This window comes from Xiphias gladius, chromosome 1 (genome assembly GCF_016859285.1).
Source record: "Xiphias gladius isolate SHS-SW01 ecotype Sanya breed wild chromosome 1, ASM1685928v1, whole genome shotgun sequence".
NCBI lineage: Eukaryota > Metazoa > Chordata > Actinopteri > Istiophoriformes > Xiphiidae > Xiphias > Xiphias gladius.
Window position 1 is genome coordinate 29,055,883 of NC_053400.1, and position 22,893 is coordinate 29,078,775.

At 41.2% G+C, this 22,893-nt stretch overlaps 1 protein-coding gene across 1 annotated transcript; it reads right to left on the reverse strand.

Annotated features, from left to right (window-relative positions):
* Positions 1-5,448: 5,448 nt before the first annotated feature.
* On the reverse strand, positions 5,449-7,393 carry fibinb (fin bud initiation factor b). The gene has a single exon (XM_040131476.1). It carries the CDS (start codon positions 7,012-7,014, stop codon positions 6,391-6,393), a length of 624 nt encoding a protein of 207 aa, XP_039987410.1. The 5' UTR covers positions 7,015-7,393; the 3' UTR covers positions 5,449-6,390.
* Positions 7,394-22,893: the final 15,500 nt, after the last annotated feature.

The following is a 22,893-nucleotide window of genomic DNA, read 5'->3' on the forward strand; positions in this document are numbered from 1 at the left end:
TGTCTTGCTGAATAAATTTTGCGGCTTGGAGTCAGTGTGCAGGCGCTGCTTTTTTCGTTGATGTGAAATTCGGTGCCAGTCCGTCGTGTAGATGTCGGGATGTTTCGCCACATTCAAGTGACATTTTTGACCTTCTGTTGATGCTACAGGAAAAATCGGGGGGAATCACCAAAGTGAGACCCTCTGGAGACCACACAGTACATGTCTGTACAAAAGAAATGTCAATTTAACTAAACTAAGACTCTACAACCATGCTAATGCTCTGTAGGCAAGGTGGTGATTTGAGCTAAATACCAACATCAGCAAAGTAACATGCTCACGGTGACAATGCTAATATACATTTGTTTAGCAGGTCTAATGTTTACCGTGTTCACCATAGTTTAACCTTTTAGCATGCTAGTGGTTGCTAATTAGCACCAAGCACAAGGTACAGCTGAGGTAACCCCAACCTGCCATTTGTAAAAACTTCGACCTGCCTGCGGCTCTAGATGAAAGGTCATCAGCAAAGCCATTTGAATTTATCCTCTGGGGACCTTGAATATCTGGAAAAAAAATGCAGCATTCACAACACACTGGCTCGGATTCGGGTCAGTGCGGGACGATTACGTATTGAGTCCAGTCACGCATGACAGGCACACAGAGATCGCCTGTGTTGTGTTGAAGTCTGTTTCCCCTTACCATAACCTGAACCTAACCCTATCCTAATCCTAATCCTAACCACCACGGGGTGGGGGCGCTATGGGAAACGCAACTGTAACGGGAAGGAAACACTGTCTGACGGGGGAACAGACTTTGACACAACACCGGTGTAAAGAGACTAACAGGGCTGGTAAAAACTCAGTGAATTTTTTGATGGTTTTTCAGGTAATTCCGTATTATAATGCGTCGTTTCGGATACATCGAAGCTTTCAGAAAAGTCTGACTTTCACCGTCGTTTACAAGTAGATGCTCCTAATTACGATAACTCTGGTATAACACGAATGCCTCAGAATTTCATGCCATCCATGGCAATCCATCCGATAGTTGATATTTTACTATGAACCAAAAAGGTCAACCTTATGGTGGCACTATAAGAAAAGTCAGGGGGTCCCCACAGTCAGTGGGATTCATCCTCTGGGGACCATGAATGTCAGTACAGCTTTCATGGCAATCCTTCCTGTATTCTGTATTTCAGTATGTCAGTCTGTATTTCATTAAAACCAGTAACTGGCTGAATGGTATGGATATTATATCGATTCTAAACTAATTATTTCTCAATGCCCGAGAGGTCTGTGCAGTCTTGTCTCATCACCGTAGAGGCTCTTCAACTGTACTAGAGGTGAAACAGTCCGTTAATCAATTAATTGAACAACAGAAAATGATTTTGATTGATTCTTTTTACTCCTTTTTTCTTTTTTGTTATTCATCTGGTAAAAATTCCAAACATTAAGTGGTTCCAGTGAATCCAGTGAGGATTTGCTCCTTTTTTTTGCCATATACAACAGTAAATTGAATATATCTGGGTTTTGGAGTGATGGTTAGATAAAACAAGGAATTTAAGGCCAACACCTCAGACACTCTGAAATTGTATTCATAATTTTTTATCATCTCCTGACATTTTATAGACCAAACGATTGATTGACTATCAAGAAATCCATCAACACATTAATCGATAATTTAAGTAATGTGAGTAATCGAAGTTGTTTCTGTGTTCAGTCATACCTCCTTCAGTTTAATACTTTCTACATCCTTTGCAGGTTCAGGGAAGATGACCACTACCCAGTGGATGTGCAGCACAGTTTTCAGTCCAAGTGACACCTACTAACATCCGAGTTTAGACTTTAAAAGCTTCATTTTAGAATTATTAACGGGGGTCACACAGTGTAACCCAGTATATGACATAAGAGACCTGAATTCCAAAGATTAACTGATGATTACAACTCAGTCCCCTTTGTATCTGACATCTGTGCATACTGTAAGTATGCACAACAACAGTAGCACCGATACTGTAGTTGTATCATGTAATGGATTTTGTGGCATCGGTTCAAACAGTCAATTTTCATTGAATCCAATGCGCTACATCTCCAGCGAGCATTATAAAAAAAAAGGAATTGATGAATGGATTATAACCTTCTCCAAAAAAACATATAGTTTGTCCTCCATCCATCCATCCATCCATACATCCATCTATCTATCTAAACCAAAGGTTAACCCGAGTTGAAGAGAGTTGACATTATGCAACACTTGAAGTGTAAAAGGAAAATGCAAAATAAAACACAATGTGGAATAATGTAAGGGAAAGTGGAATCATGTATGGGAAAGTGGTCTCAGACTTTTGGATCCCACTGTATATGATTTTTCCTTTACATGATGCCAATAATCTGTTCACACAAATGAGAAAACCAGGGGCTTTCCCCTCTCATGGAAACATACAATGTAGGGTAAAGGTTCAGAGGCTGTGTGTGTATGTGTGTGTGTGTGTGTGTGTGTGTGTTAGCTGTACATTGCTTGTCCTTCATGTACTATGAGTGCAGTCTGTGAGCTCAAAGTATGTACAGACTGTGTGTAATCACACGTGAAACTGTGTTACTGTACTTTGCAGCGTTACCTAAATGACGTCGGCTGGCTCTTTCCAGCACATCCTCGAACTGTTTACTCAGCCAAATTCGTGACCTTAAAAGGTTGAGGTTTTACAAAAACAAAAAAATCATTACACCTCTGTTCCTCATAAATACCCACGAGCAGCTTCTTCCCCTCAGAACACTCAGAGTTAAGGGGCCACTGCCCGTGTATAATTCGCAGCAGAAAACAGCTTGTAAAGGAGGGGAACTTTGTAATTTTGAAGCACGTGTCAATACAGTGCGCAGTCCCAGTGGTTATGGGTCTGCTAAATACCACAATGTCCGGGGGACCTCCTGGATGCGGCTCCATGGGGATCCCTAGCAACACAAGGAACAGTTTCCGTCTCATTTTCCATGGCGTAAACTACTAGAAGAGATCAACAAAGGTGGAAAAGGCTGAATGTTTTGACCCAAGCTGCAACTCTTGACCAAATCATCACATAATTTCTGAGGAATATCTCACATAATCGATCATTTCTGTCATAACAAATGTGCTCTTGCAACAACATTGAAATTCAAACGCAAACTCTTTATTTGAGAAGACACAACACAATCCGTTGAGAATGTTGTCACACAGATTAGTGTTTAACATTGAAGTCCACGAGTGCTGCCTGCAGTCTTATCTGTCACACATATCTTAAAGGTAAACAAGAAAAGATATGTGCTGCTCTATTTCAAACCTTTATATAAACAATGAATACACATTAAGGTGTTCTGTAATAAAGATATTGGCACTCACAGTATTTACTTACTTCTAATAATACACTGTACATTTTACAAGATTATACTGCCTGTGCAGTACAGCACAGTAAAGGCCTTGCATTTTAAACCATATCACAACCTTTAGCACCGGAACAATAAAGAATTGTGCAAAGTCTGGTAGCCCATAAAGCAAAAAAAAAAAAAAAATACAACAGATAGGTGTCTATATGTAAACATTCTTTGATATTCTTAGAAACATTCATCTGGAGGGTCAGAGAAGAGCAGCGGTAACAGCTGCTCATGTTGCGGGCTTTCAACCGGGCTAATAACTGAGGTTCACCCTGTCAGCTGCTTTACTGCTGTATGAAGAGTTTTCCAAAGCTAAATTTATTCAACTCTTGGGGTCAAAATCAAACCAAAACACATTGCATTCACTTTAGAATATGGACACTGACACATGAGCTGTCCAAAGAGTCCAAAGGCTTACTTAGACCTAAAGTAAATCTGCTACACCGCTACAAAACTGACCCTGTGTTTTTTGGTCACATAGGACTGAATGAGTTTTGGAAAACCCTTCATACTGTAGTCAGACAAGAGACTACAGTACTTACATTTTGAAAACTGATAGTTCCGGTTCTCACTTTTTTTTGAACGGCTGACTCATGTTCGAAGCCGCTGTTTTTGCAAATACACACACACACACGCGCGCGCACACCCACACACACACACACACGAGCACAAACCTGTGACTGTTAACAGATGAATTCAATGTGCTGACCAAATACGACCACGTATCATGAAGAGAGACGTTCCTTGTTTTATCAACTGACACAAGGATGAGATTTAGCAAACCCTGGGGCGATCCACAACATCCTGGGAACATATTGCTGTAATTTGACTTCAGTCATGTCTAGTCTGGTGATGTAACTATCACTGCGTGTGTTAATGGTGTGTAATTTCTGACGGTGGTCGGAAAATCATAATGGTCTCTAGTAGCGGGCAATATCACATATACACCGTCAGATGATGTAGACTTGCCTGCCTTCCAATGTTCAAGCAAAGTACGATTTTTGGTGTCACATGCTGTTCAGACTTTTTTGAAGGGTCAGTTCAGCCAGATTTTAACAACATATTGTCTTACATACCAATGGCTTACCACTCACTTACTTAGCAATGAAGACAGTTTTGAATTTACTTGTATGCCAAGGGTTTTGAGATATCCCTCTGAGATTTCTACATCACAACATAAAACTCCGATACTCTTTAAAACTCAGTAGAAACATCACTTTCCAGAAATCTGAAACTGATACTAAGTGGGCCTTGAGTTGGGACTGTTTTCGTCAAAATACTGTTTGTTAGTTTTTCCTTGAGACCGTTTCTTCAGTATTTTCCAGTTCCAAACTGTTGACGGCACGTTCTGCGGATTAACCTGAGTGACTCTGACATTGTCTCTGGAAAGACATGCTTCTGTCGGATTTTTAAAGAAGTAATTATGAAATGCTGTGGGCACCACAGACAAAATCACTGTCAACCTTCACTGTACTAGGTTGGCACCGGAAATCAGACATGGTCATGTTAAACTGTTAGGGGCCCAAGGGCAAACATTAGCTCATGCAGAGTGTACACCCTGGTGCCCCTAAGTACAGACTATACAGTCGACCATACATAAAAGCTTCATTATATGAGCAGAGACCAGTGCTCCTATGCTGGAAAAAAACAGTCTGTGGTAACTTGATTGAACCCAACATCATTTAGGAATATGGCCAATGACCGCTCAATGTAAATTTAGACGATTAAACAGGATTTTGACACATGACTTCTCCACACAGTAATACTATTATATCAGGTAACAATGCGGGACCCTTCTTCAATGATAATGTACCTTAGTGGTGCACATTTGTAAAGTAATTTACACGTAACCAAATTACCAAAAAACCTACTGAAACACAGTGAATGTGGGACAGTTTGGGGCCCCTGGGGGCCTGGAGCCTTGGGGCAGTTGCCTTCTTTTTCTGGTCTGTAATCCATCTTTGGAGACAGATATCACAAAAACCTCGTCAAGTTATATGTTTTGTTGACCTCTGAAGTGAAAAAAAAAAAAACCCAAAACAAAAAAAACAAACAAAAAAAACAGCTCCAGCAGCTAACAGACAACAAAAAAATGAGCCTTTCTTCAAATGTTAATATACCGTAACTTTTTGTTTCAGTTTGAGCTCTGCTTTGGATCACTGTCCTTTTGTAGAAGCCAGCCTCTCCCCACTTTCAGTTCCTCTACTGACTGCAGGACATTTGCATCCATTCTACCCTCTCCCCGTGCAGTGTTTCCTGTGCCACTTGGCTGCCACACAACCCCAAAGTAAGGTCTTTCCACCCCCATGCTTATCAGCTGGTAAAGTGGGAGGTACTAGGTACCGACTTAGTGGGGTTCCCAGATTTTTGGACACGCCACTGTAGCTCTTCTTTTAACAGTTAACTCTTCAGTAACAGTTAATTAACATTTGAAGAACAGCTGATTTTGAATTTCTGTTTGCTGCCGCAGTTGTATTTACTTCTTTCACTTTTAAAAGTTGTTTCTTCATCCTGTAATTTAGTTGAAGCTTTGATTTTTATATCCCTGATGCAATTTTTTTCACCCCTGCCTCTGCCTCATGGTCACACTCAACCATAAAACTTAAAAAATAATAACAATAATAATAATAATAATAATAATAATAAAATAAAATAGGGTAATCTTTGATTTTATGGGCCGTACATTCCAGTTTATTTCCAAATTATCTCCTAAGAAGTTTCCCGGAAATAACCGTGTAATTTGGTACCAATTAATTAATTATAATTCAGCACATAGGAGGGATAAAGTTTCCAATAAGGAATGAACGGGTAATAAATATTCATTGGAAGTTGGTGAATAAACTCCACGCAACCGATTGAACCAACAGTCCCAGAACTCTCTGTTTTTCCTGCAATTGGTACAAAAACTACGCGGTTCTTTCCAGGAAACCTTCAATAAATTATCAGGAAATAACCGACCTGTGAAATCAAGAGTGAGAGAGAGGCCACTGTATCGAGACTCGTAGGGGACTGCTTTCTCTCAGAACTTCATGTACTCGTTCTTCAGTCTGCTCAGTCTCGTGCCGTGGCTGCGGATGATCAGGGACAGGAGCTCGTGCTTGTCCTTCAGTCCCAGAGAAATGTCCAACGTCTCCTTCAGGACGTCCCGCGTGTGCACCACCATGTTCAGAAAGTCGTCGTTGAGCCGGTGCTCCTCCTTCAGCTCGCCCTCCTGGCTCTGCTTGAATTTCACCTCCAGCTCCAGCAGAGATTTCTCCGAGTTTGTAAACGCCTCGCTTATCTGCGCCGTCTCCCTCCGCAAGTATTTCCCGTAGCTGTCCTCTCCGTCCAGGTCGTACGAGATGCTTTTCCCGATCCCCTCCAGCACCCTGGCCGAGTCCTCGATCTGCCTCTTGATGATGGTGAAGTCGTCGCGTATGACCGAGTCCTGGTCCTCGTCGGCACCGCACTTTCGGTCGTCGGTCATTTTGAAGAGCATCTGGCACTTCTCCGGGTCGTCGTTCTCCTCGTAGTCTCCGTCCGGCACGAAGTAGTGGTGGAAGGTGCCGTTGGACATCTCCGGATGTAGGGGTCCGTTGAAAAAGGCTCCGCACATCGGCGGCGACAACATCCCGGCGCACAGGAGCAAGTGAAGGAGAGCCATGGCGCCCGCTTGTCCCCCGAAAAAACGCGCTCACAAATCACAACTTTAGTTCAGCTAAAGTGTCACCCAGATGGACTATTTCACTCCGACCCGGCGTAGAAACACAAACATTTCAATAAGGGGTTTTTAAACGTCCGAACTGCGCAGTTAGTTGTGGGGGCTCTGTAGCAGCTTTCGCGTCTTCCCCAATCTCCTCTTTGTCCAAAAACAGATAGACCGCAATTCAGTGGCGTGAAAATGTTCTGTTGTTGTTGTTGTTGTTGTTGTTGTTTTTGTTTTAACAACCCCACTTCTCTCCCTTTAATCGAGCCCGCCAGCGCCCATCGCTGCTGGTGGCGAGCAGGAAAGCAAATGCACGAGAGAGCCTGTTGCAGCGCGTCAAAACAGTTGTACTCCCGACTTCACTCGGTGCCTCAAACGCAACATCTGGACGTCTCGAGTGCCGCGCTCCGGTTTTTTTTTTTTTTTTTTTTTTTGGCTAATAATGCCTCTCTGCTACTCTCAAATTACAAGCCCCTCCGTCGCTTAAAAGGCTGCATTCAGTCTGGACCGGGCTACCAGCGGGGGCCACGCTGTCGAAAGCCTCCACTGAAACCAGGAGAGACCCGAGTTTGTGTTAACTCGCATAACCGTGACGAGCTGGCGTGGACGGTTCGAGAGGAAAAAAAAAAGAAAAGTTAAGACTACTGAGAAATACACAATTAAACCACTTATACTTGAAATGCAATCAAACACAAGAGTCCCGTTATTATAGACTGGTGCGTTTATGAAACTTATAATTCTTACTTACCTGCCGCCATGTGGCAGACATTTGGATTCAGCTGCATGTGGTCATTTCTGAGACTTTCGTGGTCCAGTTGCTGCATAATGCGATCGAATTATAGGCCACTGTACGTGTTTCTCACGGTTTTGCTCCCTGGGGACAAGGTGGACAAAGCATTAGAAACAGCACTTCGGCCATGGCTGGATTAACCTCCCGGGGGGCCCCAAGGGCAAAGGTTTGTGGTTGGGCCCCCCTACCGACCCCAACTGTAGCCGACATGGCAGCGCGATTATTTCCTCGGGCTAACCCAGAAACCGACCGGCGTCCCGGAGCCGAAATGATTAATCGATGAATCGACGGAGAGAAAAATTAATTGGCAAGAATTTTGAAAATCGTTTTTTAAGCAAAAATGCCAAAAACAAACAAACAAAAAAAACTGGCACCTCCCCTTTTCCCCTGTTTTCCATGATAGTAAACTCAGCATCTCTGAGTTTTTAACTGTTGGTCAGACAAAATTTCAAATCTGTTCATATGTTCTTTATCACTATTTTTGGACATTTTATTGACTGAACAATGAATCGATTAATAAAGAAAATAACTGTAAGACATTTTGATGATGAAAATAATCGTTGGTTGCCGCCTTACACTTCTCCTATGATGGGATAATACACCCTGGCCCGAGGTTTTCTGTATGTTAATTACTTGATAGCATTTTGATAAAACGCAACGTTTTAACAAATGAGCACAATAATAACAAATAGTGTTTTAAAACTAGATTTTCCTCAACCGGGGTTATAAAATGGAGGATGGAGGAGCCGTCATAGCTGATACTGTACTTCAGTCGTGGAAATTTGTGATCAAATTTTTCCATTAATCAAATAAGACCCAAATGAAATGTGGTAAACCTGGGGCCTCTGGGGCCCCCGGGAAAGTTTTCCGCTTTGCTCGGTTGGTAATCCAGCCGTTTGCGGTATAATGGTGTTAATTTATAATAACGTCACAAGCAACATTCTCAAAATGGACGTGGATGCCCCGGTGACACATTAAAAACACATGTAGAAATGATAAATTTGACAAATGTAGCATTAATTACCTTACAACGGGCGGGATTTTTCTCCGGTTCCTAATAGAAGCTGATCCATTTCCACTAGATCCATTTCGAGGAGAAGCACGTCCTAGCCTCAACTTATAATCAGTGGTATAATGTAATTAAATTCATTTGCTCAAGTACTGTACTGTAAAGTGCGGTTTTTAAGCACTTATACATTACTTCAGTATCACTATTTTTATTTAATTGTACTTTTTACTCCTCTACATTTATCCGTCAGCTACGGGTACTGGTCAATTTACAGATTAAGACTTTACGTGCAAAACATAAGATGAGCTCACAAAATATAATCCACTGTTATAGATTAAACTGCCGCAGCAGTATACAATATGGTTAAAATCTGTTCCACTTTGACCTGCTACAACATTAAAAAACTTCTTACATGTTTAGGCATCGATAGTAGTAGTAGATAGAATAATTTATAATATAACTCGGGTAGGGGTCTTTCTGCTGCTGAGTTCTTTGACTTACAATACTTTATGTACATTTTGATGATGATACTTATGTATTTTAAAAAAAACATTTTGAATGCAGGACTTGTAATTTAGTATTTTCACAGTATGGTGTTGCCATTTTTTACTTAAGTAAAAGGATCTGAATACGTCTTCCACCACTGCCTATATTACAGCCTGGTACAAAAGTAGGCTGCATTAGTTATTTACTGCTGGAAGCATACACTCGCCGAGCACTTTATTAGGAACACCATACTAATACTGGCCAGGGCCTCCCTTTGCTCTGTAAACAGCCTCAGTTCTTCGGGGCCTTCCAAGATGCTGGAAACTTTCCTTTGAGATTCTGGTCCTTGTTGAAACGATTGCATCACATCATTTCTGCAGATTTGTCAGCTGCGCATTCATGCTGCGAATCTCCCGTTCTACCACATCCCAAAGGTTTTCAACTGGATTCGGATCTGGCGACTGGGGAGGCCACTGAAGTACATTGAACTCGCTGACATGTTCATGAAAAACCAGTTTGAGATGACGTTTTCTTTGTGACATGGTGCATTGTGCTGCTGGAAGTAGCCATAAGAAGATGGTAAATTGTAGTCATAAAGGGATGCACATGGTCAGCCACAACACTCAAGACAGGCTGTGGCATGCAAACCATGATTGATTGGTATTAAGGGGCCCAAAGTGTGCCAAGAAAACATCCCCCACCATCTGTATGCCTCGGCAGAAATCCAGATTCATCAGGGCCAGGCTACATTTTTCCAGTGTTCAACTGTTCAGTTTTGGTGAGCCTGTATCCACAGCAGCCTCAGATTTCTGTCGATGGCTGACAGTAGTGGAACCCGACATGGTCTTCTGCTGTTGTGGCCCATCCACCTTGAGGTTTTTGACATGTTGTGCATTCCGATATGCTTTTCTGCTCACAACGATTTTAAAGAGTGGTTATCTGAGTTACTGTGGCCTTTCTGTCAGCTACAACCAGTCTGACTTTCCTCCTCTGACCTCTCTCGTCAACAAGGCGTATCCGGCCGCAGAAACTGCTGCTCACTGGATGTTTTTTGTTTCTGGCACCATTCTGAGCAAACTCTAGAGACTGTTGTGCACGAGAATCCCAGGAGATCGGCAGTTTGAGAAATACTCAAACCAGCTCGTCTGTCACCAACAATCATTGTCGCTGAAAAAGTCGCTGAAATCACATTTTTCCCCATTTGATGTTTGATGTGAACATTAACTGAAGCTCCTGACCTGTATCTGCATGATTTTATACATTGCACTGCTGCCACATGATTGGGTTATTGGATAACTGCACGAATAAGCCGGTGTACATGTGTTCCTAATAAAGTGCTCAGTGATTTTTAATCTTTAAAGTAGTGCTACATGTAAACTTGACCTTTGGCCACCTTACCCACCACTTTTTCCCTGCCAGAAACTTGTAACATATAAAATTTTAATTGTATTTAATAGATTTCAAATGCTTTAAATCTTTTTGTCAGTTTTATCGTTTTATTTAACAATATAACAAAGTGTAAAAGTCATTGACTAATACCACTAATAATGTTGTAGAGCCTGTGTCTGGCCTCTGTACCTGGCAGCACACAGAATTCAGGAGGTGTAAAAAACATGCTCACCGAGCTCCCTATTAACAGACTGACCACCTGTTTTTAGCCGCCTCCTGGCATCAAATGACAAGCCCGGTTTATTTCAAGGGAAATAAAAATACACGTGATTGTCACCTGTTGAGTAATGGGGGCTGAAACGCATGGTTACAGTTTAGACCTGTAATTTGTCTAGATTTTTGCTGTACTAAGCAGATTAATTGCATTTACAGTATTTGGGCGGGGGGGGGGGGTAAAGAAATGTTGTGAAATATGTTCCAGCGCTGAAACAGTATGCCAACAGAAAACGCATATTAAAAGTGTTGATCTAAGAAATGCTTCGCAAATGAAATGATAGGGCTTTTCCTATTAAGATTAAGCTGCTAGTCGCAAAAGTAATACCCCAAGGAAAGAATCATTTTGTTTTTAAATGTGTTCTTATATTTTAAGAACTAAAATGCAAAAAGTGATCTAATTTGCTAAAACCACAATTCCGCTCAATGTGTGCATATCTTTCCAGTGGAAACTGCACACATTACACCATCACTTACCTCTAAGGAGTCTCGCTCTCATTTTTCCACTGCATGAGTGATTGTTCAGGGTTGTGACCTGCATAGATGAGGCTTGAGTAGTTTTAAGTCATAAACACACATCGTTAAAAAACAAGTTTATAATCAGATTTACTGATCAAATAAAATATCCTATTATAATACAAAAACTGGAAGAAAATGACTGTTACATAAGCCTTACATAAACCAAGGTCTGCAATGTGCATCAGTCCGATTCAAAATGTACAAAAATGCCTCACTGCTCATCATGTCTGCGTCTAACCTCAATAATAACACAGAGAAATTGAAAGAAACTCACTCTTGAACTCAAGCTTCAGAGGTTTTAAAATGACCAATTCTACCTTCTATGCTAAAAGTAATTATATGCATGAACATGTTTGCACTTCCACTTTTATTGGAAACCTGCAGAGCTAGTTCCACTAGAGAGGGACTACACTGTCAGAGTCCAGAGTGGCAGCCTGGGGAAGCATAACAATGCCTGCCCTGTGACATTAGTCTGCAGAAGGAATTTCAATGCGGTGTCGGACAAAAAAAGAAACTGGAAAATGAAGTCATGGTATGGGTTTAGGGTGTGTCACTCTGTCTTGATTTGATGTGTTTTGTGGCATATTTACATTAAGTCATTCAGAAGAAGAGAAGAACTCCAACTACTCACACGGGACAGTCTCATAAAAAAGCCAAGCAAGGACTTGCTGGCGACGTCCCTCTTTTTGCGCTAAAGCTGGAACTCAGAACACAATCCGGAGATTTTCTTTCTCTTACCAGTTGTCTGTTGTGTGAGCTGCTGAAGCGTTTGTTTTATCCTCTCAGCATGTGACAACCTCATTTGTGATAAAACGCCTCCAACTTCGAGCTAGGTTAACGAAATTGGGATTGGATCCCAGTTTGGCAAACCTCCACTTCCAAACTGAGGTTGACAGAAAACGATTCAGCAGTCAGTCTCAGAGAGTGCTCCCTCTGATTGCAGAAAAGATTTTATTTATTTTAAATTGTTGGGACCAACTGAGACTGACCTCTGCAATGAACTGTATTATGTTATTGGAAACCTTTTCACTGAGTTCATATATTTACGAAAACGATCATTAATGGGTCCACTTATTAACCCCATTCTGGTAGGTGCTGTGTGCCAAAAAGCAGAACACGAAGGCAGAGCAAGTGAAGTAAAACTAAGGTTTGCTCGGTCTATGTTTAGAACAGAAGTCAGCAGTCAGTCAGGGCCAACAAATGCAAAAGGGACCAGGCAGGCGGATAAAAAAGACAACCTTACAAATAAGCAGGCAGAACAGGAACAGATAACTGAAGCACAGCAGCACAAAGCTACAAGGAACAATCTTGTAAAATCCTAGTTTTGTGGGCAGGTATATATATATAAAGTTAGTATGTTATTACGCTTACAAATACAGTAAATCAAAGCCAATGTAATGCAATACAGTGCAAGGGCCTTGCAGTAAATGTAACCTTTTGGAATTGTTAAGCTCATGCCAACACCATCAGAGAGGTTGACTCAAATCTGTGGAAATTATGGAGACCTTAGTTTTGTTGTTGTGTGTCCTATATTCCACAATGTAAAAAATATTTCGTTCCAAATAGGTACCCCGTACAATTAAGCTGATCACTGTACTGGGTTGCATTTCATGGTGTGGTTGGTTCTTTTGTGATACCCACTTCCCTTTTTACTTGACTTAGACTAAAGAATACACAAACGTTGCTCTTTTTCGTTCCCAAAATTTTTCTATTGCTCTACATCGATGTCATGATTTTTCAACTGCAAATACCAGACTGTTTTGATTTTAAGTCAATCGGACAGTCGTTCATTTTTGCAAAAGTATAAATAGCTTTACTTTTCTCGTAATTGCTGAAGTTACTCAGGGAAAACAACTCAAGCAATGTCTAATTCGGATTGCTGATAATTAACCTACAGAATCAAGTGCCAAACTCAAACTTGTATTAAAGTAGTATTAAAATAAATAAATAAAGTGTGAAAAAGTGAATTATTCATTTGTGTCGTTTAGTTTAAATGGGTCACATCTTCTGACTCAAAAGAGTGGTTTGATTTTGGGAAAAGTCTACTTCTGTGAAATCTGCGTCCAATGCTGCAACAAGGATTCTGACACGTTCACTCAGTCGCGCCCAATTAGAGGAAACTGAATATCTCCTATGAAAATGTTTTTGGCTGCACTTCTGCTCACTTTGAGCCCTTATGTCGCAGCTGGCTTCAAATTACATCCAGACACCATACTATGTAGCGCTCTTCCAAAACCCTCTGGCAGTCTGCTGCGTAGTCCCAAAGCCAAAGAAGCGAGGAACCAACGTACCCAGTGACTACAGGATGGTGGCAGTGGCATCATACATCATGTTGGGACTTTAAAGAGTCTGTTTGTGCAGTAGCTCTGAACCTGTAAAATGTAACACAAAGTGAAATTCCAACACTCATTCTTATCGTTGTTCATTATCAGTTGTTTTTCCAAGTCAGGGAATCTATTGTATTTCTTGACAGACTGTGGGCCAAAGAGGATTTAGATAGCACAGCAGGTAGAAAGAAAATCCTGAAGATTGCCTTGTCTGACGATCTTCAATCAATGTACAGCGGGGTCCAAACGTCTGAGACCACTTTCCCATTAAAGTGAGAGGGAAAGTGGTCTCAAACTTTTGGACCCCACTGTATCTGTAAAGCCACAAATCCTTTGTACCTGTAAAGTCGACAGTCCAATCATTTTTTGTGTATAAAACTGTTTCTCTTCTCTGGCAAGACACAGCGAATACGTAAGTGTGATGTTCTCTCGTCTCACAGCTGTAATAAATTTTAGCCTTCCTGTTGGTTTAGCGTCAGTCTTTTATGTGAGTTTAACTAACAGGATCTCTTGACCCTTTCCACCTTGCACGCCAGGCTTATGTAAGTGTAATATGCAGAACACATCATAATCCTTATTCCCATATTAAGAGACGTGTTAGCATGTGAGGGATCATGGTATTTGATTTCTCAAAGTTTTTTAGGACTACGCAGCTCAGGCAGATGCAGGCGGATGTTTCAGAGAGGCAGCAGTCTGCTGATGTCCACACGAGTGAGTGAGTGAGTGATGAAGTTACACCATTGGTCGTTTTTCTTTCAAAATGAAGTGGTGCAAACAGTTTCTAATATGCCATCGGGGGTCGTTTACAGGCAGTGCTGCCAACTCAGTGCCTTTGTCGCTAGATTTACCAACTTTTCACACCCCTTTATCTACTTTTCTTCACAAAAGTAACTAGCGACAAATCTAGCGACTTTCGGGACAAACCTTAGCTACTTTCCGTAGAAGAGAGTCGCCAGGATTGCCCCGCGAGCTCAAGGTCGGGCTTTCCCTCTGCAGGCACACCTCTCTCATTCAATTGACCACACGGCAGCTGCATAGACTCCTTGTCTTTAACTTATGTGTGTGGTGATTTTGTCAGGTGCCATCGCTGTCATAAAATCAGCATCTTAGCAGTGCAGAACAGCAACTTGGAAAAGGATTGGAAGTGACTGCTGGTTAACATGTAGTCTTAATGGGCCTTGTTTCAGTCACTATTTCATACTTGTTTTGTTGTCTGACAGTAGAAACAGAAAAACATGTACACAAGAGCAGCTTTATTTGGAACACATTTGTATTAAATTACTGTATATGTGAGCTCAGAGAGAGTAGGAGAGAAGCAAACAGATAGACAGACTTTTTTCATGTATTATCTGTTTTTAATTATTACAATTCTAATATTTTTTACCACGGTAACTGCTGTTTGTGTTATGTGTACTTCTGCCTAATTTATTCCATCCATATTTATTTTTCCTTTCCTTTCCTCTCCTCGTGTCTATCATCTCCTGCTCTCCTGCTCCGGCAGCCCAGGCTCACAGTTTGCCCCCCACTTTAATTAGGTTATTTCTTTGCAGCCTGAGATAACGGCCCAAGAACAAATCCATTTGTCTGCACATTCAACGCTGCGTCATTACAAAAAACATTTCAGAATGGCCGGGAATTCAGTTTGAATTGAAGAAATTGTTTAATTTTTGTAAAGTGTTCTTTTAGCTGTGGTTTTACTGTATGTGAGCCTCATGTGAATTTCTAACCCGAAGTGCTAATGTGGATCCACTTTAAAACTCAGATTTTAAACCCAAAGTCCTTTCCACACCGGGGATGTTTATTGCAAGATCAATTCAACTGAATGAGGCATTCTGCAAGTCCGATTTTCAAAACAGTAATTACTCCCTAGTCCCCAAAGGATGTGCAGGATTAAAATAAGATGTTTCTTGGTATGTCATTTTGTTTTTGTGTTCATTATTAATTATTATTAATTAACATCATGTGTCAACTGGATGTCGATGACAGCTGTGACGGAAGTTCTCCTTGCTTGATATGACGCCAGCGCCATTTGGTTTTGTTTGTTTCTTAAAGGACCATCAAATTTAATTATATTTTTCTTCAGATTTGTCAAATACAGTATGTTGATATGCAGTTGATATTGACTTAAATGTTGGGTGCTGCTGAGGCAAATTGTCCGATAAGCCTCTGAATGATTTTTTTTTTTACATCTGAAGATAAAGCTTTCATAGACGTCAACCACCAAGCGTGCTGTTTTACTGGCTGAGACTAAAAATACTGGAGAAAGATAGTAATGATCATAATAATGTGGCAGTAATTTATTCCTGTTTTTATTCCCTTTTTTTTCACCCCCTGAGGTCTGGAATAACTAAAATGTTTAAACATTCGTCCACAACTTTTCTCAAGGTCTAACCTCTGAGGCATTTAATGGATTAAAAGATGAAAAGAATATTTTACATTGCTATTAACAGACATTTTTCTTGATGTTGGATATTTGAAGTTTTATTAGAAATATAAAAAAAAAGAAAAAAGCTGACAGTCTATGAGTGCTGCTGAAGGCTTTAGCCTGAACAAACTTATCGTCTGTTTTAAATCACGGTCTTCTACCCTACGGCCACTGGCAGGCTCCAGCCGTTGCTTTTAAGGCTAGCTCATATCCTTTGACTCACTGTGTAAAATAAAGACAGTTCTCACTAATAGACAGCAGAGCATGAACTTATATTGGCACTGCGTCCATTCACATGTGTAGCTTGATTGATCTTTGAGAAACAGGGAAGGTTTCACCACGGTGAACCTCCTGTGAACTTGTCTTTACGCCAGAAAAGAATTGGATTTAGGACAGTGGGTATTTCAAAAATATTTCTGTAGAGACCAATAAGAAATTAAAGGCATTCAGATTTCAACATTGTCTGAGGAAATCAAGGTTTATATTTTGTGGAACTTTCTTTCCAAGTGCCATATAACATTCATTGGCAAATCGTCCGATGCCAAAAATGATTCACCGTGCATAAAATTCCAATGAAACAAATTTATTTGCTCTGCAGGAGCAATGACTTCAGTCTGAACACAAAAATGCACATTTTGTTCTCTAAACATGGATGAGATCAATTTTCTTGACAGCCACGTACAGTAGCTACCTTAGCGTTAACGCAAAAGTTCGGAAATCTTGGAAATGTGCTTATTCTCTTCCTGGCAGAGAGTTAGATGAGTGGATTGATGCCACTCTAAAGTCTCTACAGTAAATATGAAGATACAGCCAGCAGCTAGTTAGCTTGGTTTAGCTTAGCACGAAGACCGTAAACAGGGAAAGCTCTGACAAAAGCCAGCACCTACAGTATAAAGCTTACTAATTATCACGTTATGGTACATCTAATTTGTTGAAATGGTGCAAAAACCGAAGTGTAAAAACAATAACTCACTGTTTTACGGGGAGTTATGTGCTTGACCATTTCTTCCCTCTGTGCATGCGCCAGTTACCAGTCTGCTGGCGGTAGCCTCGTAAGTAACCGGCAGCCATGGGAGTGACATCGATCTTCTCATCTAACTCTGCGCCAGAAAGCAAAGAAGCGTAAGTTACCAAAACCTCAAATGAATCCTTTAACATAAGATTACCGTATAGCCCTCCATGGATAATTTAGAGATTACTTCACTCTGAGGCAGTTTCAGATTCATTATGTTACACTATAATTATTTGAATTTCTAAAGGGGGCAGGAATTGCTTCGACATGAGTTTGACAAGCCAGTGTCTCTGCAGCTTGCGATAATGACGCTGTGCTTTAACAACCATGACGTCTTTATCTCAATTATCAAGCCTTTTAGGATGATACAATTTATTTTTTTTGCTTTACATTATGTTATACCCTATGAGTGAGTGCTCAAATTCCGAATCCAAAAACAAAACCAATTAAAATCCAATTACGAGGCATAACGCATCATTTATACCTTATCTCCACTTACATTACTTACAACTATTAGAAAATAATTAATTTCATTTGCATTTTCATTACATCTGAATCCGCACTTCAGCAGAGCAGCAGTTTTATGACACTGGGTTGTGTTTCTTATGATGTACTGTATGTGACAGAGAAAATATATCACACCAAAATTAACCAGGAAGCAAACTGCTTCCTGATAGCTCCCGTAGTCCTCAGCACACTGCACTATAAATTCAAGGAGATAACCGCATTTTTTTTAAAAGACAAATCCGCTCAATTAAGGGAGCTATGGAGGAAGTGTCAGGCGTTCAAGAGCAAAAACCCCACAAACCTCTTTATTAAGAGACTCTGAAGCTGGGCTGCAGTGGAAGTGGTCCTGCGTCACTCGTCCTCCTCTGGGAGATCGGAGACATAATGCACCTTGTACTCTGTCAAATGGTGACTTCAACAATTTAACTAGACAATTACTGCCATAAAAGACACAACAGTGACCGAAGGGACCTTTAATGAGGCTTTGTATGAAGGAACTTCTGAAGTTAAATTGGTTGTAGCTTTGAGATAAATCCCTGGTAGCTAAATGGACATCTTAATTTTAATAGAGTTCATTTATAGCATAATATCCTCAGTTTATCTACTGATTCTTCTTATTGTGAAGGGAAGCCACTGAATAATTTTTGCCCTGGGATTCTTACAGCAAATGTTACTCAGAAATATAATAATATAAATGAAAGGCAAGTTTGTGTGCAGAATGAATAAATACTCTAAAAGGAGTAAAAATATACCATTAATGGTATAGAAAAGTAAATTTTCTCAAAGCATAGATGAGATGTGCCCTTTTCCCATCTCGCACCCACAGGCTATAACCCCAGGAGAGCTATAATTCTAAAATGATAATGCCTTGCATATGCAGTCAGGGGTGGCGTCATTTGGTACGTCTCATTCAACAGATAATGACTTCAGGGACTTAGTGGTATTTGAACTCGGGATGCATAAATAAGGCACTATTTCATTCAAAGCACAGGAAATTTGGAGAAATAAACATGTGGAGTGGCTGGCTAAATCTGCACAACTCAATTTTCTGATGCAACTCTTAAAACATTTACCAGCGAGTCTCTAGGGCCAAAATTTTCTGATTGTGGTTTTATGCTCACAAGCAGGATGGGCAAGGTTCTAACTTTGCAAAACTCACTTCACCAGAGGCAGTCAGCGCAGAAGTGTCCATTGTCTGGACTGACAAGCTTCAGTTGCAAGCTCTTGCAGTCACCTGGCGGCGCTATGCCTGTTACAGAGGGTAAAAAGTTTTTGTTGATAAATAACCGTGTCAAACTTCTGGAGATACTCAGATAAAAACTGATGTTTACTGTCATAAAGTCCAGCTTAAGGGCAGATTCATACAGTTCAGATCCTTTTATTAATTTCTGTAATTTCAAATATTCTACCATGTATGTTCTTTCACACATGATTGTTCACCACAATCACGTGCCAAACTTGTAGAACTACGTAATTACAATTTAAAGTTCCGTTCATTTTTTTGGAATTTTTCCAGAAACAGGGTTACATTTAATCTGACAAACAAAACAACTAGCTGTTAATTGATGCACAGCCACAAGTCGACTGTCTGCAGGTAGGACACGTGATCAGTTTGCAAGGAAAACGTAGAAGTCACAAAAACGAATACTCATATTCTGTGTGTACTGTCAGACTCTCAGTGCACTGCATGATGTCGAGGCGCAGTGGCCGGCTCAGTCAGCTGCGGTTTAGGTGCGGCTCAGCTGAAGCTGTGCTCATTTTGCAAACGGGCCCAGGTCTGCACGCAGATGCATTTGAATCCCCTGTCAGTTCCGGTTTAGCTGGACCCGTTTTAGATCCAAGCTTAGCTAGTCGGAACGCTACAGTGAGAGACAGATCAATAGCCCCATTGGTTCTGATTATTATATGTTAGTTTGGGTTGGTGGCATCCCCTGGTTGTCACATCTCCCACCTGGCTGAAGGCCACGCACTAAAAGCCCATTGGAAGATAAGTAATGCTCAAATTAAATGACAGCTAAAGACATATCCTCAAGATACTGGTACCGTGTTGACCTGTATGCACTCTCCCTGTTCTTTCATTAAAAGAGAGTATGAAGGACAGCAGCACATCCTCAAACTCAGTGAGTTTCAGGAGTCAGCCAGTGATTGGACTGTGAAGACCGCATCTCAGTGCATGACTGGAGGTGCATTCGAGATAGTAATTCACTCTGCACTAGCTGCTGACAGGACTATAGTAGGTTTATAATGTGGTATATGATTATAGTTTTGCCAAAGAAGCTTTCTGTGTTTGAACGGGAAATAGTCTGGTAAATCTCTGCAGGCAAGTCAATTCCATTTTATTGATATAGCTCCAAATCATAGCAGATGTTATCTCAGGGCACTTTTCATGTAGAGCAAGCCTATACCGGTTCTCTTTTATAATATTACTTACAGAAACCCAACACTCCCCCGTGAGCAAGCACCTGGCGACAGCGGCGAGGAAAAACTCCCTTTTAGCAGGTACAGACCTTGAACGGAACCCGGCTCATGGTGGGCGGCCGTCTGCCCCGATCAGCTGGGTTGAGAGAGAGAGAGGGCAAGAGGAAAGAACAAGGCATAATGCAAGCTCCACATGGAGATGTATAATAATAATAATAATAATAATAATATAAGACTAATAATAATAATTTAAGCAGTGGGTGCTGAGCAGGATCGTGGCCGCAGTAGGTGGTTTGCAGTCACAGATCCAGGCTCTGCAGCTCCGGAGGCAGAAATACCTGCACAAAAGCGACAGGAGGAGAGAGACTAGAAAGCACAAACCTACGGGAGAGAGAAGAAGCCGAGTTTGTAACGAGCATTGTTGGAATATGAATGCGTATGGATGGAGAGAGGAGCACGGTACAAGGTGCCTGCCTCCCGCGGTGATGCCTTCTGCCCCAGGAGGTCAGGAAGTTCATGAAAAATCAAGTCTTCTAACTAACTCGATGCTCTCAGGCTCTGCCAGGGCTGCGTTATTAAACAAAGAGGGCTCCAGACCCTCAGGGGCTTCGGAGATGCGAGGTGTGCCAGGTGGTTCGGGGCAATATCATGAACTGCAAATCTTTTAATCACTGAAATGATAAGGTCAAAGTTCCTGCATCACTACCTTATGTTGAGGCCTTATTTTGGAGAGAGGTAATTTTTCTATTTACTTCACTTACAACAAACTAACTGACAAAGAGCAAAACTGAGGCCAGATATTTGAGCCCTAGGCAAAATATTATTAATCTGCCGTATGTGTTCTCCCTGTTTGCACTGCACGTGGGTGGATGAAGGCAACACTGTACATATACAAAGAGAGTTGGAGGAAGGGGCAGGGGGTCAACAAGGGACAAAAGAACATTTTTTTTTTTACAAATCAGTGAAAATGTGCTGCAGTTACACAAGTTTATTCAGATTTGCAGTAATGCGATATTCTGCTAGATTTACGAGTGCAGAATGCCACTTAAGCATGGAACTATATTTTGCAAAGTCTGGCGAAAAATAAAATAGCTGTAAAACGCCTAATGATTCACCCCCTCCGCTAGGCTTCTCAGTGACTGAGAAAAAGAAACAGAAAACTAAAAAAGAGAAACTGTGAGTATAACCCAGCTGAATATGACTGTTAGGATAGTGCAAAGTTTTTCCACCATGCACTGTGCTGCACTGAGTGGGAGGTAGAAGTAGTGAAGACCGCAGCGCTTGGAGAATTGCCTGGTGCCTTAAAATGCAGAAAAACCGCACGGTAGTGTTGTGTCATCATTAAACAATGGCTGGGTTTCGAGAGTTGGGTTGCAAGACACACAAATTCTTTTTATTGAGAAAAACCATCCTGTATGCGCTCACAGTATTAAGTGGAAGATGTCAAATATCAGATAGACAGAGCAGTGATTCAGAGAGAATTCACCGGCACATTTTCCCACAGAATTAGATCCACACACTCACACTCATTGGTGTAAAACATAGGCTGGATACGAGTGATTATGAACAACACTCAACCATCTTTACATACAATTAGAAATTTTCCAAAGAAGAGTGGAATAAGAATCGGTTTTAACTGAGAGATGTTTCATTTGACCACAATGAATCAGTCTGGCAGTCTGCTGAGAGAGCTGATACCAAGCATGGAATCACTTGGACGCAAACAGGAATGACTCGTTCACCATATTGCATGGAGGGCTGTGTGTAAATCACAGGCTGTGATAGGGACAGGCGTGAAAATCTGTAGAGCTACAGTAAGTCCAGACTGGCAGATCAAATCCGAGTCGGACTGCTTTCGTCCCGGCTCGGCGTTTAAAAAAAAAACAAAACAACAAAACAAAACACACACATGGATTTAATTGTTTTTGCAAATCAGACTCAGACCACTTTCAAAGATGGTTAAAAACCACTGCACATCAAAGAGCTGGTGTGTCCCATTTTGGCCCCAGAGTTCAAAATGTTCCTTATACCACTCGTGACACATAATGATGTCAAATCCAGAGCGCAGTTAGACGGCTATGACTGCAGCATGAAACATGGCTGCACATCAGCCTCCTCCGTCGTCGTGATTCTGGTTGATGTGACTGAGGAGTTAAGCGCCGTGACTAAACACTATGGCCTCCGGCGCGGGCGGATACATCTGTATTCCTCATCTAGCCTGCAGCTTGCTGTTTTGGTTTTATTTATTAGCATACCGTGCACTCTCATGCTGTTACCACAGCAACCGTTGCAGACAGAGGTTAATGAAGCCTGAACCAAGAAAATGGACACAATCACTTACAAATAACAGCATGATCTAAAGATTAGATTTGATCTTTGTGAAATGAGATTTGCCCACCGCCTGAACGTGGAGTGAAACACCCACAGGGGTGCCAAGGGGGGAGTGGGTGCACGCCACCCGAGAAGAAAGAACTCGTTTAGTTCAAAACAACTAGCGGGTAGCACGGAAAGAATAGTTTGACGCTGTGGGACACACACTTAAATTAGAAGACTGTGCGTTAAGCGCAGAGCTAGAGCAAGACACAACAAACTAACGTTGTGGTTGTACCTAACAACTTGTTGTATCTTGTTCAGTATCAACGTATTTGCAACTTGCCAAGTATGTAAATTCACACCGTTTAG

Bases quoted from the DNA above. Each gene is read 5' to 3' on its own strand.
- fibinb (XM_040131476.1), bottom strand. From the start codon at position 7,014: ATGGCTCTCCTTCACTTGCTCCTGTGCGCCGGGATGTTGTCGCCGCCG.